This window comes from Meles meles, chromosome 13 (assembly GCF_922984935.1).
Source record: "Meles meles chromosome 13, mMelMel3.1 paternal haplotype, whole genome shotgun sequence".
NCBI lineage: Eukaryota > Metazoa > Chordata > Mammalia > Carnivora > Mustelidae > Meles > Meles meles.
In genome coordinates, this window is record NC_060078.1 from 60,013,186 (window position 1) to 60,025,497 (window position 12,312).

Sequence of the window (12,312 nt, forward strand, 5' to 3'; positions counted from 1 at the left end):
ACCACTTTAAAATTACCTTCAGCCTGTCATATGATTCTCTTTTTTTTAAAGATTTATTTATTAGAGAGAGAGCGAGCGTGCATGCAAGTGCAAGCAGGGGGAAAGGGAGAATCTCCAGCAAACTCATGCTGAGCGGGGAGCCTGACACAGGGCTTGATCTCACAGCCCTGAGATCATGACCTGAGCCAAAATCAGGAGTCATATGCTTAATAGACTGAGCAGCCACCCAGGAACCCATCATATGATTCTTTAAAATGTTTTTTATTTTTTATTTATATATATTTTTTTTTTTAGATTTTTTTTTTTTAATTTGACAGAGAGAAAGATCACAAGTAGGCAGAGAGGCAGGCAGAGAGAGAGGAGGAAGCAGGCTCCCTGCTGAGCAGAGAGCCTGATGTGGGGCTCGATCCCAGGACCCTGGGACCATGACCTGAGCCGAAGGCAGAGGCTTAACCCACTGAGCCACCCAGGTGCCCCATATTTATATATATATATTTTTTAAGATTTTATTTATTTATTTGAGAGTGAGTATGTGAGAAAGCACAAGCAGGGGAGCTGCAGAGGGAGAGGGAGAAGCAGACTCCCCACTGAGCAGGGAGCCTGATGGGCTCGATTCCAGGACCCCGAGACCACGACCCGAGCCAAAGACAGTAAAATGCTTAATGAACTGAGCCACCCAAGTGCCCCATTTTTTTTTTCATTTTTTTTTATTTTTTATTTTTTAAAATGTTTTTTAAACTTGAGATTTTGTTCCCCCAAAATTCGTTTTATACAGTTATATTAATTATATGCCTCTGCATACAAATTTCTGTGTGTAAAAAGACTAATTAGATCAAAATATAAGGACAATAATTTTGCATAAATATTACCAAATTACTTTTTAAATTTTACCAAATTATACTGGACATGCTACTTCTTTTTTAGTACTCTTACGACCACTGATTGTTATCAATGTTCTTGATCATTAACAATCTTAATGTCAAGCTTTTTTTTTTTTTTTTTTTTTTTTTTAAGATTTTAAGACTGAGCTACCTAGGCACCAAAAGTCAAGCTTCTCTTAACAAGCTAATGACAGGGGCGCCTGGGTGGCTCAGTGGGTTAAAGCCTCTGCCTTCGGCTCAGGTCATGACCCAGGGTCCTGGGATTGAGCCCCGCATCGGGGTCTCTGCTTGGCAGGGAGCCTGCCTCCCCCTCTCTCTGTGCCTGCCTCTCTGCCTACTTGTGATTTCTGTCTGTCAAATAAAATCTTTAAAAAAAAAAAAAAAAAACAAGCTAATGACAGCTTGTCACTTCTCTTTGCATTTCTTTGATTACTAGTGATATTGAACATCTTTTTTAAAAGTATATTGATAGGGACGCCTGGGTGGCTCAGTGGATTGGGCGTGTGCCTTCAGCTCAGGTCATGATCCCAGGGTCCTGGGATTGAGTTCCACATCCAGCTCCCTGCTCAGCTCAGAGCCTGCTTCTCTCTCTGCCTGCTGCACCCCCTGCTTGTGCTTGCTCTCTCTCTCTCTCTCTCCCTGACAAATAAAAATCATAAATAAATCATGGTTAATTTACTAATCATAAATAAATGGTTTATTGATACATTATTTTGCATATTTTTATTAGTGTGTGGTTTGATTTTTGCCTGTGATCAGTTAGCAGCCTTTTTCTTTATGGTTTTTGGATTTCATTGCACAAATGAACTAGAAAGATATTTTTTGATAGTTTTCAGATGTTATATTTGTCTAATATAAATGAAAGTTGTAAAAACAGTCAGCATGTTAGAATGGAAAGAGCCCTGATTTTAGAATCAGACCTGAATTTTAAGTTCCAACTCCTCATGTATTATGTTGGGTATCTTAATCTCTCTGAGCCTTTCTGCTCATGTGTAGTGTATAGCCACTTCATAAGGTTATTTTAAGTATTAAGATGGAATGCATGTAAAATACATATTAAAGAAAATCATAAAACACCTTTATATATGCCTGCCAAGTAGTAAATGCTCATTTTCTTTCTTTTTTTTTCTTCTTTTTTAATATTCTTATCTACTTTGGCAGATGATGTCGGTTCATACAGACTGTATTGTGTCTGTGCAGATTTTAAGTACATTGATGGAAATAACAATTAGAAATGGTAAGTATATAAATTTACTCTGATTAGCAGTGTGAATTACAGGTTGCTATGCACAATCTCTTTCATATTGCTGAACATTTACGATATTCAGAAATACAGAACAAAAAGTTATTTGTGATCTACAATCTTTAATAATGATAAGAAACTCCCTTCAAAAATAAGTATCTGCAGTTTTCTAGTCGCATTGAGAAAAAGGGTATAAGATCTTGCAAGTGACAGCCCTAATCTGATATTTACCAACTCATGGGTTACTGTCCTGGGTAAATGGAAATAGTTACAAGTTTGTTATTTATTTAGTCAGTTAACTTTAACTGGCTTATTGATGTGCAAGTATTGTACTGATTGTGCACTGAGAAGATTGAAAGTATCTACTACAAAAATGTAACAATTGTTTTATCACCTTTGCGATCCCTTAAAATGAAACGAGCATTGTGATTTACATCTTTCACTTGTTTTGAGGATTGGGACTGTATGGGCACTGAAGATGGTAAAATCTTCCTGTGTTAGGAGTAGTTGGTATTTTACCATTGTTATTTTCAGTCTTTTCAAAGTGTGTTACTTCTTGAGTTACACCCTTTTATTCATCATCACTCTCAGATACTTTCATAAATGTCGTTTCCTTCATATTTACTTGAAAATCTCTAATTCCCGTATGATCATTCTAAATAACTATATTGTCAACATATTACCAGATGTCATTTCTGTAAAATCATTGTAACAATCCATGTTTCACATGCAAACTGTCACCTTGCAATATTGTGTGTTTGTGAACCTGGGATTTGGGATAAAATCATTTCTTCTATTAACTAGATACCTTCAGTGATTCACCAGTTTGGCCCTGGATCCCATCGTTATCTGATATAGCAGCTGTGTTTTTCAATATGGGAATTGATTTCAGATCTTTGTTTCCTCTGGAAAATCTTCAGCCAGACTTTAATGAAGACAATCTAGTGTAAGTTTTATTTTCATAATTAACTCCCAAAAACATTATTTTAAATAATTTGTAATATGATAACAGTAATAGTCATTTGATAATTTCAGTACCCACTCTTCGTTTTTAAAATCCCTCAAAGTTGAAATGCATCTTGAATTAGATACATTTCCTAACATCTGTCTTAATCTGAAAGTCATCATCAAGTTTAATAAGGAAGAAATAGAAACATTTAAAATTTTTAATTTTTTAAAAATAAAACATTATTTGACATTATCCTGTTATTATTTGTCATTATCTGACATTATTTGCTTATTTGACATTATTTGTTGGCATTATTTGGCATTATTCTGTTGGCAGTGCTGGCCAAAGCAATTAGATAAGAGAAAAAAATAGATATAAAAACTGGATATGAATTGGTGAAAGTTTCACTATTTGCAGAAGTATGTTAATGTATGCAAAGAAGCCTAAGAGTCAGCTGAAATGCTGTAACTTATAAATAAAAGAAACAAGAGAAATCGGTATAGGTTTCCTAGCTGTCTCAATCAGTAGAGCATGTGACTCTTGATGTCAGGGTTGTGAATTCAAGCCTCACATTAGACATGGAGGCTGTTTGAAAAAGGGGAGGGGGGCGCCTGGGTGGCTGAGTCAGTTGGGTCGCCAACTCTTGGTTTTGGCTCAGACTATGATCTCAGGGTTCTGGGATCAAGCTCCATATCAGGCTCTGCACTCAGTGAGGAATTTGCTTAAGATTCTCTCCTCCTCTTCTTCCCACTGCCCCTCCTCCCACTCATCTGTTCCCTTGCTGTCTCTCTTTCTCTTGCTCTCTTGCTGTAAAATAAATAAATCTTTAAAAAACAGAGAGCAGGGTGCCTGGGTGGCTAAGTGGGTTAAAGCTTCTGCCATCGGCTCAGGTCATGATCTCAGGGTCCAGGGATCAAGCACCGCATCAGGCTCTCTGCTCAGCAAGGAGTCTGCTTCCTCCCACTTCTCTGCCTGCCTCTGCCTACTTGTGATCTCTGTCTGTCAAATAGATAAATAAATAAATGTTTTTTTAAAAAATACAGAAGTTGGTATGGATGCTGGGGTACAAAGTTTAAAAAGAAAAATTAATAATCTTCAGATATATGAACTGTAGCTAGTCTAAAAGATAAACCGGGGGGTGCCTGGCTGGCTCTGTTGGTAGAGCATGTTATTCTTGATCTAAGGTCATGAGTTTGAGCCCCACCTTAGGCGTAGAGATTACATTAAAAAATTTTAAAAATAAAATCTTTAAAAAAAAGATAAACTGGAAGAAAAGACTTCATTTACAACAGCAAGAAAAATATATGAAATACCTAGGAATAAACTTACATAAAAGAGACAGAGAGAGAGAGTGTGTGTGTGTGTGTGTGTATGTGTATAAATATTACTAAGAGACAAAATAGAAGACCTAAATAAATGAAAGAGCATACCATGCTCTCGGGAAAATTCAACATTATGATATAAATAGAATAGAGCTCCTAACGTTAAACCATAAACTTAATGATATTTGAATAAGAAATGCCAATGGGATATTTTGTAGGAAAGGGGAGAGTTGATACTATGTAAGTGATTCTAAAGTCATATGGAAAAAAATAATTTCCAGGAAAGCTTTGAGAAAGAAGAGTTAGGAGGTAGGACTGGCTTTAGCAGATAATAGTATAAGACAAATGCAAAGTGCAGGGTTCTGTCAGTAGAAAAAAATAAGTCCAAAATAGAACCAAATACATATAAATACTTTATGAATGTTAAAGATGCTATTTCCATAAATGAAAGAGTAGACTATTAAGTATCTCATATTATCCATTATCTGGAAAACTGGGTGGCCATCTGAAAACAAATTTTGCATCCATACCTCAAAACTGATAGAGCAAAGATTTAAATGTATACAATGAAACTGTAAAAATAATAGAAGAAACCAGCAGGTTTTTACAATCCTAGAAAAGGGGGAAATGATTTTGTGTATGAGCCTAACACTCAAAACCCGTAAGAGGAAAATGAACTTATTTGACCAAAATAATTTGCCATGACAGTAATACTATACACAGTCAAAAGAAAAACCTCAAAAGGGAGTGGGAGGGAGATCTATATTTATATGAATTTTTCATATTCATGCATATATGTATGAATGAAACAATTCTGGTTATAGATAAAAGTTTAGTTTCAAATTAATAAAAAGATCAGTAACCTATTATAAAAATGGACAAAGGAATAAACTGACCACAGAAATAAAAATGGTTCTTAAATATGAAAATATACTCATCTTCACTTCTGAGAAAAAGGTAAATTCTTGTTATTGCCAAACTCACCTCTCTAGTTCTCTTTCCATCCATACAGGATCCCTTCTTGCTCAGATGTAATCTGTATCTAAAAATATGTTGACTAGCTAATTTTCAGATAAAGACTATGTTCTATCACTAGGGAAAATAATGCTTTCTCAGCCCATCCAAAAAACCCAACCATTTCCCCCAAACATTACTAAAATATTCAAACCACCTATATTTTTTAAAAAGTTAAAATACCACTTATTTTATTATTTAAGCTTTAATGAAATCAGTAACATGTGGTAATGTGTGTTGTATGCAGCAGATTTGAATCTTTTTTTTTTTTTTAAAGATTTTATTTATTTATTTGACAGAGAGAGAGATAACAAGTAGGCAGAGAGGCAGGCAGAGAGAGGGGGAAGCAGGCTCCCTGCTGAGCAGCCCCGATGCGGGGCTCGATCCCAGGACCCTGAGACCATGACCTGAGCCGAAGGCAGTGGCTTAATCCACTGAGCCACCCGGGCGCCCCGCAGATTTGAATCTTCAGTGTTGCAAGCAAGTACTGTAGTGGACATAGTGAAATAAAGATTATAATGAATGCATTAAGACATAATACATGCAAATGATATTTAGCAAAATAGTTTTTTTTTATTGGTTACTTACCAGTTGAAGAGTTGGCCTCAGTTGGGTTTGTTGACTACAGTGGGGTGGTGGCTGTGGTCACCATTGCTGCGAGTGGTAAGCACTGATGAGCACAGGAAAGCAAGGAGGAGCTGGCGAAGGGATGAGTGAACCATGATGAAATGCTTGTTTAAGCAACATGAGTACAAGACTGAATCCTGCTGAGATATGACCACAACTCTTTTCACTAAGACTCACGTGCAACTTAACCATTTTTGTTGGGGTGTGTGGAATGTTTGAAAGCTCTTAAATATTCAGGTAGGGAGAGTAAGATGCTGAAGGAGAGTAGAACAGTTCTTTTCTTGACCGTTTCTGTGTTAGATGTACAGACTTAAAATCTGAGTTAAAACTAACCTCTTTCTCTCCTGCATTCCATCAATTCTCACATCCCTGTGTTCTGCTTCTCTGCTTACGTCACAGCTGTTTTTCCTTTTTTATTACCAGTGTTACTCTAATTCAGATCCTCTTTTCATGCCGACCCTGGCAAAAAGATCTCCATTTCTCCAGGGGCTTTCTACCTCCAAGATACTTATTCTTTTCAGTGTTGTAGGATTCCTTTTATGAAACATAGCCTTGAACTTCTTTCTCCTATTTTCTCAGGCGTTTTACACCTTGTATTTAAGACTTTACAATTTGACCTATTTTCTGTTTTGCTGTCCCTTTTGTTTTAACCAAATTGATCTGCTTGCTGTTCCTCGGTATGAGTCATCATTGCATTGGCTCCTCCTCATACCGATCCCTCACCTCCACCCTCAGTGTCTGCTTACCAGAATATCACCTCTCTCTCTCACTGAAGCTCTGTTTCTAAGAGCAAGACAGTCAGGGAGCCCGGGGGCTCAGTCAGTTAAGCATCTGCCTTCAGCTCATACTCCTCTGGTCTGGGATCGAGTCGTGCATGGGGCTCCCTGCTCAGCAGGAAGCTTGCCTTTCTCTCTGCTACCACCACCCCCACCCCCACTTGTGGTCACTCTCGGTCTCTCTCTCTCAAATAAATCTTTTTTAAAAAGAGCAAGATAGTCTTATCTGTGTGGAACAGATTCATAAATCATGGTACGTTGATCATCATCATCACAACTACTAATGGTTACGTATTGCTTACTATGTGCCAGGCACAGTTTTAAGTGCTTAACATACAGCACTTCTTTTAATGGTCACTACAACTATTAGATAGTATTCCCAGTCCCATTTTACAGGCGAGTCAGGCACAGAAAGGTTAAGTAGTTTCCCTGAGGTTTACAGCTAAGAAAACACACAGGACTACCAAGCAGGGACTTTAAAAACTAAGAAAGCTTTTCATTTAGACTTATTAAGTGAAATAAAGAGAGGTATACAACAGTATATAGCGTGCTGCCATTTAAATTAAAGGGGGGGCAAGTACATAATTATTTGTATATACATAAAATGCCTGTGGAAGGAAGGACTGAAACGTGGTGATTATGGGGAGGGGAAATGGTTGGCAAAAGGCCTAGACTGAGGACAGTTCTTCACAGTATACTGTGCCTTGATACCTTTTGAAGTTTTTTAACCACATGATGGTATTATTTATTCAAAAAATTAACCAAGAAAATATCTCTGGAAGGCCAAATTCATGTGTCTCCTCCTCCATGAACCTTCACTGATTGCCGCAACCCAAACTGTGGTGCTTAGAATTGTTTCTTTGAATAGAGCTACCCTACAACCCGGCAATCGCACTACTGGGTATTCACCCTAAAGATACAAATGTAGTGATCCGAAGGGGCACGTGCACCCGAATGTTGATAGCAGCAATGTCCATAATAGCCGAACTATGGAAAGAACCTAGATGTCCATCAACAGATGAATGGATAAAGAAGATGTGGTATATATATACAATGGAATACCATGCAACCATCAAAAGAAATGAAATCTTGCCATTTGCGATGACATGGATGGAGCTAGAGGATATTATGCTTAGTGAAATAAGTCAGAGAAGGACAATTATCATATGATCTCCCTGATATGAGGAAGTTAAGAGGCAACGTGGGGAGTTTCGGGGGCAGTAAAGGAATAAATGAAACAAGATGGGATCGGGAGGGAGACAAACCATAAGAGACTCTTAATCTCACAAAACAAACTGAGGGTTCCTGGGGGGAGGGGGGGAGGGAGAGGGTGGTTGGGTTATGGACATTGGGGAAGATAATGGGCTATGGTGAGTTGTGAAGTGTAAACCTGGCGATTCACAGACCTGTACCACTGGGACTAATAATATATTATATGTTAATTAAAAATTTTTAAAAATATAGAATTGTTTCTTTGTATTGCTGTCTATTCATGAGACCTTTATTATGAGTTCTTAGCCATAGTTCATAGCCAGAGGCACCTTCTGCATAGTTCTCTGACAGCGAGAACAATGAGGATAGTGCCTTATAAAAAGTAGCTGTTCAAGGGAAAACTAATGCATAGAGATAGAAATTCAGATTAGTGTTTACCTGGAGTGGGAGATAGCAAAGTGACTTGGATTTAGCATGAAGGGACTTTTGTAGGTAATGAAAATGTTCTGCTACTTCTTTATTCTGTTGGCAGTTACACTACTACATATATATTTATCAAAACTTAAAATGGATATATTCCTTTTATTATATGTAAATTATGCCTCAGCAAAATTTGTTGTTCAGTGTTTCTTAAAATAATTATTTTGTGCCTAATTTCACATTGCTTTATCACTTTTCAATAGTTCTGAAACACAGGTGACATTGGGTGGAGAAGGAAGTGAAGATTCATCTTGTAAGCCAATTTTTTCAACTCTTCCTGAAACCAACATTTTAAATGTGGTTAAGGTAGGGGAAAACTCTTTTTTATGTCTTTATCACAGAACTGGAACCATTTAGTTTTGTGGTTAGTGGTTTTAAAACAAAATCACTAGTGTTTTACCAGGTGATTTCTAATCTTTGAAATTTGCTAGCAGTATTATTTGTATTAAATGTTGTTTTTGCTGTTTTTATTTTTTGTTTTAATATTAGGAGTGAAAGGGGACTTTATAGATTAATATAGTTCTAGGATACTTTAACCAAGAAGATTTTAGAAACCAGGTTTTTTTTAGAAACAGTAATTTTTTAGAATTCGAATGTATGAAGAGAAAAAAGTTACTACTTGTAACTTAGTGATTAAGAATTAGTAACAGTGTTAAAGCTTTTTAGTGGCTGAATCACGTCAATGATACTGAACCATTAAAAAAATCTCAAAAATGAAAATTTGAGAAGAGAGTACTTATCGTGTCACCTGATTTAACTATTAACACAAGCATTTCTTGCCTTTTTTCTAAACATCTGATGTTTTGTTTTCTATAAGTTCTCTTTTATATTTTTTATCAGAAAGTTTTTATAATTTAAACTCTCCAAATAAAATATATCTCCTTAAGTTGTTTTGTCTCTGTACTTCTTTCACAGTTTCTAGGCTTGTGTACATCTATACATCCAGAAGGTTACCAGGATCGTGAAATAATGTTGCTGATTTTAATGTTGTTTAAAATGAGTTTGGAGAAACAGCTGAAACAGATTCCTCTAGTGGACTTTCAAAGCCTCCTGATAAATCTGATGAAAAACATTAGAGATTGGAACACAAAGGTAACCATACTTAAAGCTTTTATATTGGTATTAGTATTGGGTTTTTGTATACTATCACAATTTGACTTTCATAGTGCATATGGAAGTAATAGTTTCTAAGCTCAGTTAAGATCTCTGGCAGAGGGCACCTGGTGGCTCAGTTGGTTGAGCGACTTGCCTTGGCTCAGGTCATGATCCTGGAGTCCCAGGATTGAGTCCTGAGTCGGGCTCCCAGCTCTGTGGGGAGTCTACATCTCCCTCTGACCTTCTCCCCTCTTACACCTCTCGCGTGCGCGCACACACAAATAAATGGATGGAATCTTTTAAAAAAAAATTTTTAATTTAAAAAAAAAGATCTCTGGCAGATGAAAAATAAACTGAGAAGGGACTGTCTTTGTTGGAACTGTATTAAATTTAATGATAACTGAATCTTCTCTAAAACTGAAAAAAAATGTGTTTATTGGGGATTTACTGGGGACCAAGTGTTAATGTAAGTGCTAGAGATACAGCCCTGGAGAAAGACAAATCCATTGCCTTTATGGCAGTTTTATGTAGTTAGAGGATTAAATAAGGCAGCCAGTGAATGCCCTTTTTTTTTTTTTTTAAAGATTATTTATTTATTTGTCAGAGAAAGAGAGAACACAAGCAGGGGAGCTGCAGGCAGAGGTAGAGGAAGAAGCACACTCCCCGCTGAGCAGGGAGCTTGACGTGGGCTTCAGTCCCAGGACCCTGGGACTGTGACCTGAGCCGAAGGCAGACGCTTAACCAACTGAGCCACTCAGGCGTCCCGGGAATGCCCTTCTTAAGTTATCTTTGAGGAGAGACCTATATGAAATGATGAAGCAAAGTCACACATACAACAAAAATTTGAGTTGAACCCCTATAGCCATATTAATGGTAAATGTATAATTGTTGGGTTTTTAAGAATTATATTTTTAACCATTTTGATGGAAAATTTCAAACGTGCAAAATTAGACAAGTATGATGAACCCATAAGTACTTAACACTCAGGTTTAGCGATTAACAAGACATAATCAACTTTGTCTGATCTGTTACCCTCATCCCGTACTTTCTTCCCTTACTCAGAGATTATTTTGAAGCAATTTTGTTAGACTTTAAATACTGAAATAGTTGAGGATCCCTAAAATGCAAGACATCCCAGGTCAGGAAGATGTATGGTCTTCTGCAGCTCTCATTATACACCTGTAGAGACTGGTATTTGTATTTAGCTCCATTTAGGGGCACCTGGGTGGCTCAGTCAGATAAGCATCTGACTCTTGATTTCAGCTCAGGTCATGGTGTCAGGGTCCTAGGATGGAGCCTGCAGTCGGGCTCCACACTCAGTGGGCAGTCTGCTTGAGAATTCTCTCTCCATCTGCCTCTCCCTCCGCTAGAATGCACTGTCTCTCTCTCCACAAATAAATAAATCTTAAATTAGATCTATTTAGATTTAGATTTGTTTTCTTCTGGGGAGGACTGTTTAGATATAGGCATAGTTAAGACGTAGAACAAAACAGGAAAGCCAAGTGAAATTCTAATAAAGATATCTGTTCAGTTGTTCCGAAGTTGAAGATAAAACTGAATCTGTGTACCATGTATGTTTTAGCAGGTTCTAGACTTCATGTGGTTTCTAAAAATGAGTGTTCTTTTTGTCATAATGCTCCCATAGGACAAGAAGGGATGTGGATGATTTGGTTCCACTTACCTGTTTGAAAATCTTGCTCATTCTTTGTTTTCAGGTGCCTGAACTCTGTCTGGCTATAAATGAGCTGTCTAATCATCCACACAATCTTCTGTGGTTGGTACAGCTGGTCCCTAACTGGACATCACGTGGAAGGTATTGAAAATTGAGAATTAAACATTAAGAAAATTTTTATATTTACATTAATGAAATACTTTCGGGTCCTTTATTTCCTTTCATCATTCCTTGATTGTTAGATCAGTCTTTTATTTCTTAGTCAGGTGTGGGAAAAGGCATTGACAGCCTGATTCTAATCCTTAACATAGATCATTTTGTGATATTCTTGATTTTTAATTTTAGCTTATCTTATAACTTAATACAGGTGGCACATATCATCAAAATGAATGAATTAGCTTTTTTCTTTCCTTTTTTTTCCCTTTAGTAAACATAAATATGAGCAATAAAATTTTCCTTCAGTAAATCAGCAGGGCCAAAGATAAAGGCTCTTAATGATTTTTCTGAGTTACACGCAATTCTAACTTTATGTACAAATATTTTACGTGAAAATTTTACTGTTATATGTTGTTATACTGTCTTCTCTTGAAACACTGGCTGTGTTTCCAGTTAGAAGAACTTTGGGGTCATTCATTTGCTTCTCAAACAGTATTGATTAAAATGCATTCTAAATACTTTTAAATTCTAATTCCAGGCAACTAAGACAGTGCCTCAGCCTAGTGATTATTTCAAAGCTTTTGGATGAGAAACATGAAGATATCCCTAATGCCAGTAATTTGCAGGTATAAATAGTATTTTTGTTTTCTTTTCATAAATGGAAAAGGTAGTGAGGTATAAGGAAAATCGATGGTTCTTAAGTCAGAAGTTCTGGGGTGAGATCTCAGTTCTCAAGCATGATATTATTCATATAATCTTTGGAATGGTACTTAACTAATAAGGTCCATTACATGGACATGATACCATACTCAATAACATATAGGTTGGTAGTGGACAATTAGATGAACTAATGTATAAATACTGGGAAAATCAAAACGTGTTCTA

The 12,312-nt window shown here is 36.7% G+C and overlaps 1 protein-coding gene across 3 annotated transcripts in view; it reads left to right on the forward strand.

Annotated features, from left to right (window-relative positions):
• SLF2 (SMC5-SMC6 complex localization factor 2) overlaps positions 1 to 12,312 on the forward strand; it is a 54,161-nt gene that overhangs the window by 21,703 nt on the left and 20,146 nt on the right. For all 3 annotated transcript variants that reach the window (XR_006821249.1, XR_006821250.1, XM_046027306.1), the window contains exons 10-15: positions 2,043 to 2,118; positions 2,929 to 3,070; positions 8,708 to 8,810; positions 9,420 to 9,596; positions 11,315 to 11,412; positions 11,966 to 12,053. Coding sequence is in view for 1 of the 3 variants with exons in the window: in XM_046027306.1 (XP_045883262.1) it covers positions 2,043 to 2,118; positions 2,929 to 3,070; positions 8,708 to 8,810; positions 9,420 to 9,596; positions 11,315 to 11,412; positions 11,966 to 12,053 (684 nt within the window). In the remaining 2 variants the exon portion in view is untranslated. The remainder of the gene's footprint in view (positions 1 to 2,042; positions 2,119 to 2,928; positions 3,071 to 8,707; positions 8,811 to 9,419; positions 9,597 to 11,314; positions 11,413 to 11,965; positions 12,054 to 12,312) is intronic.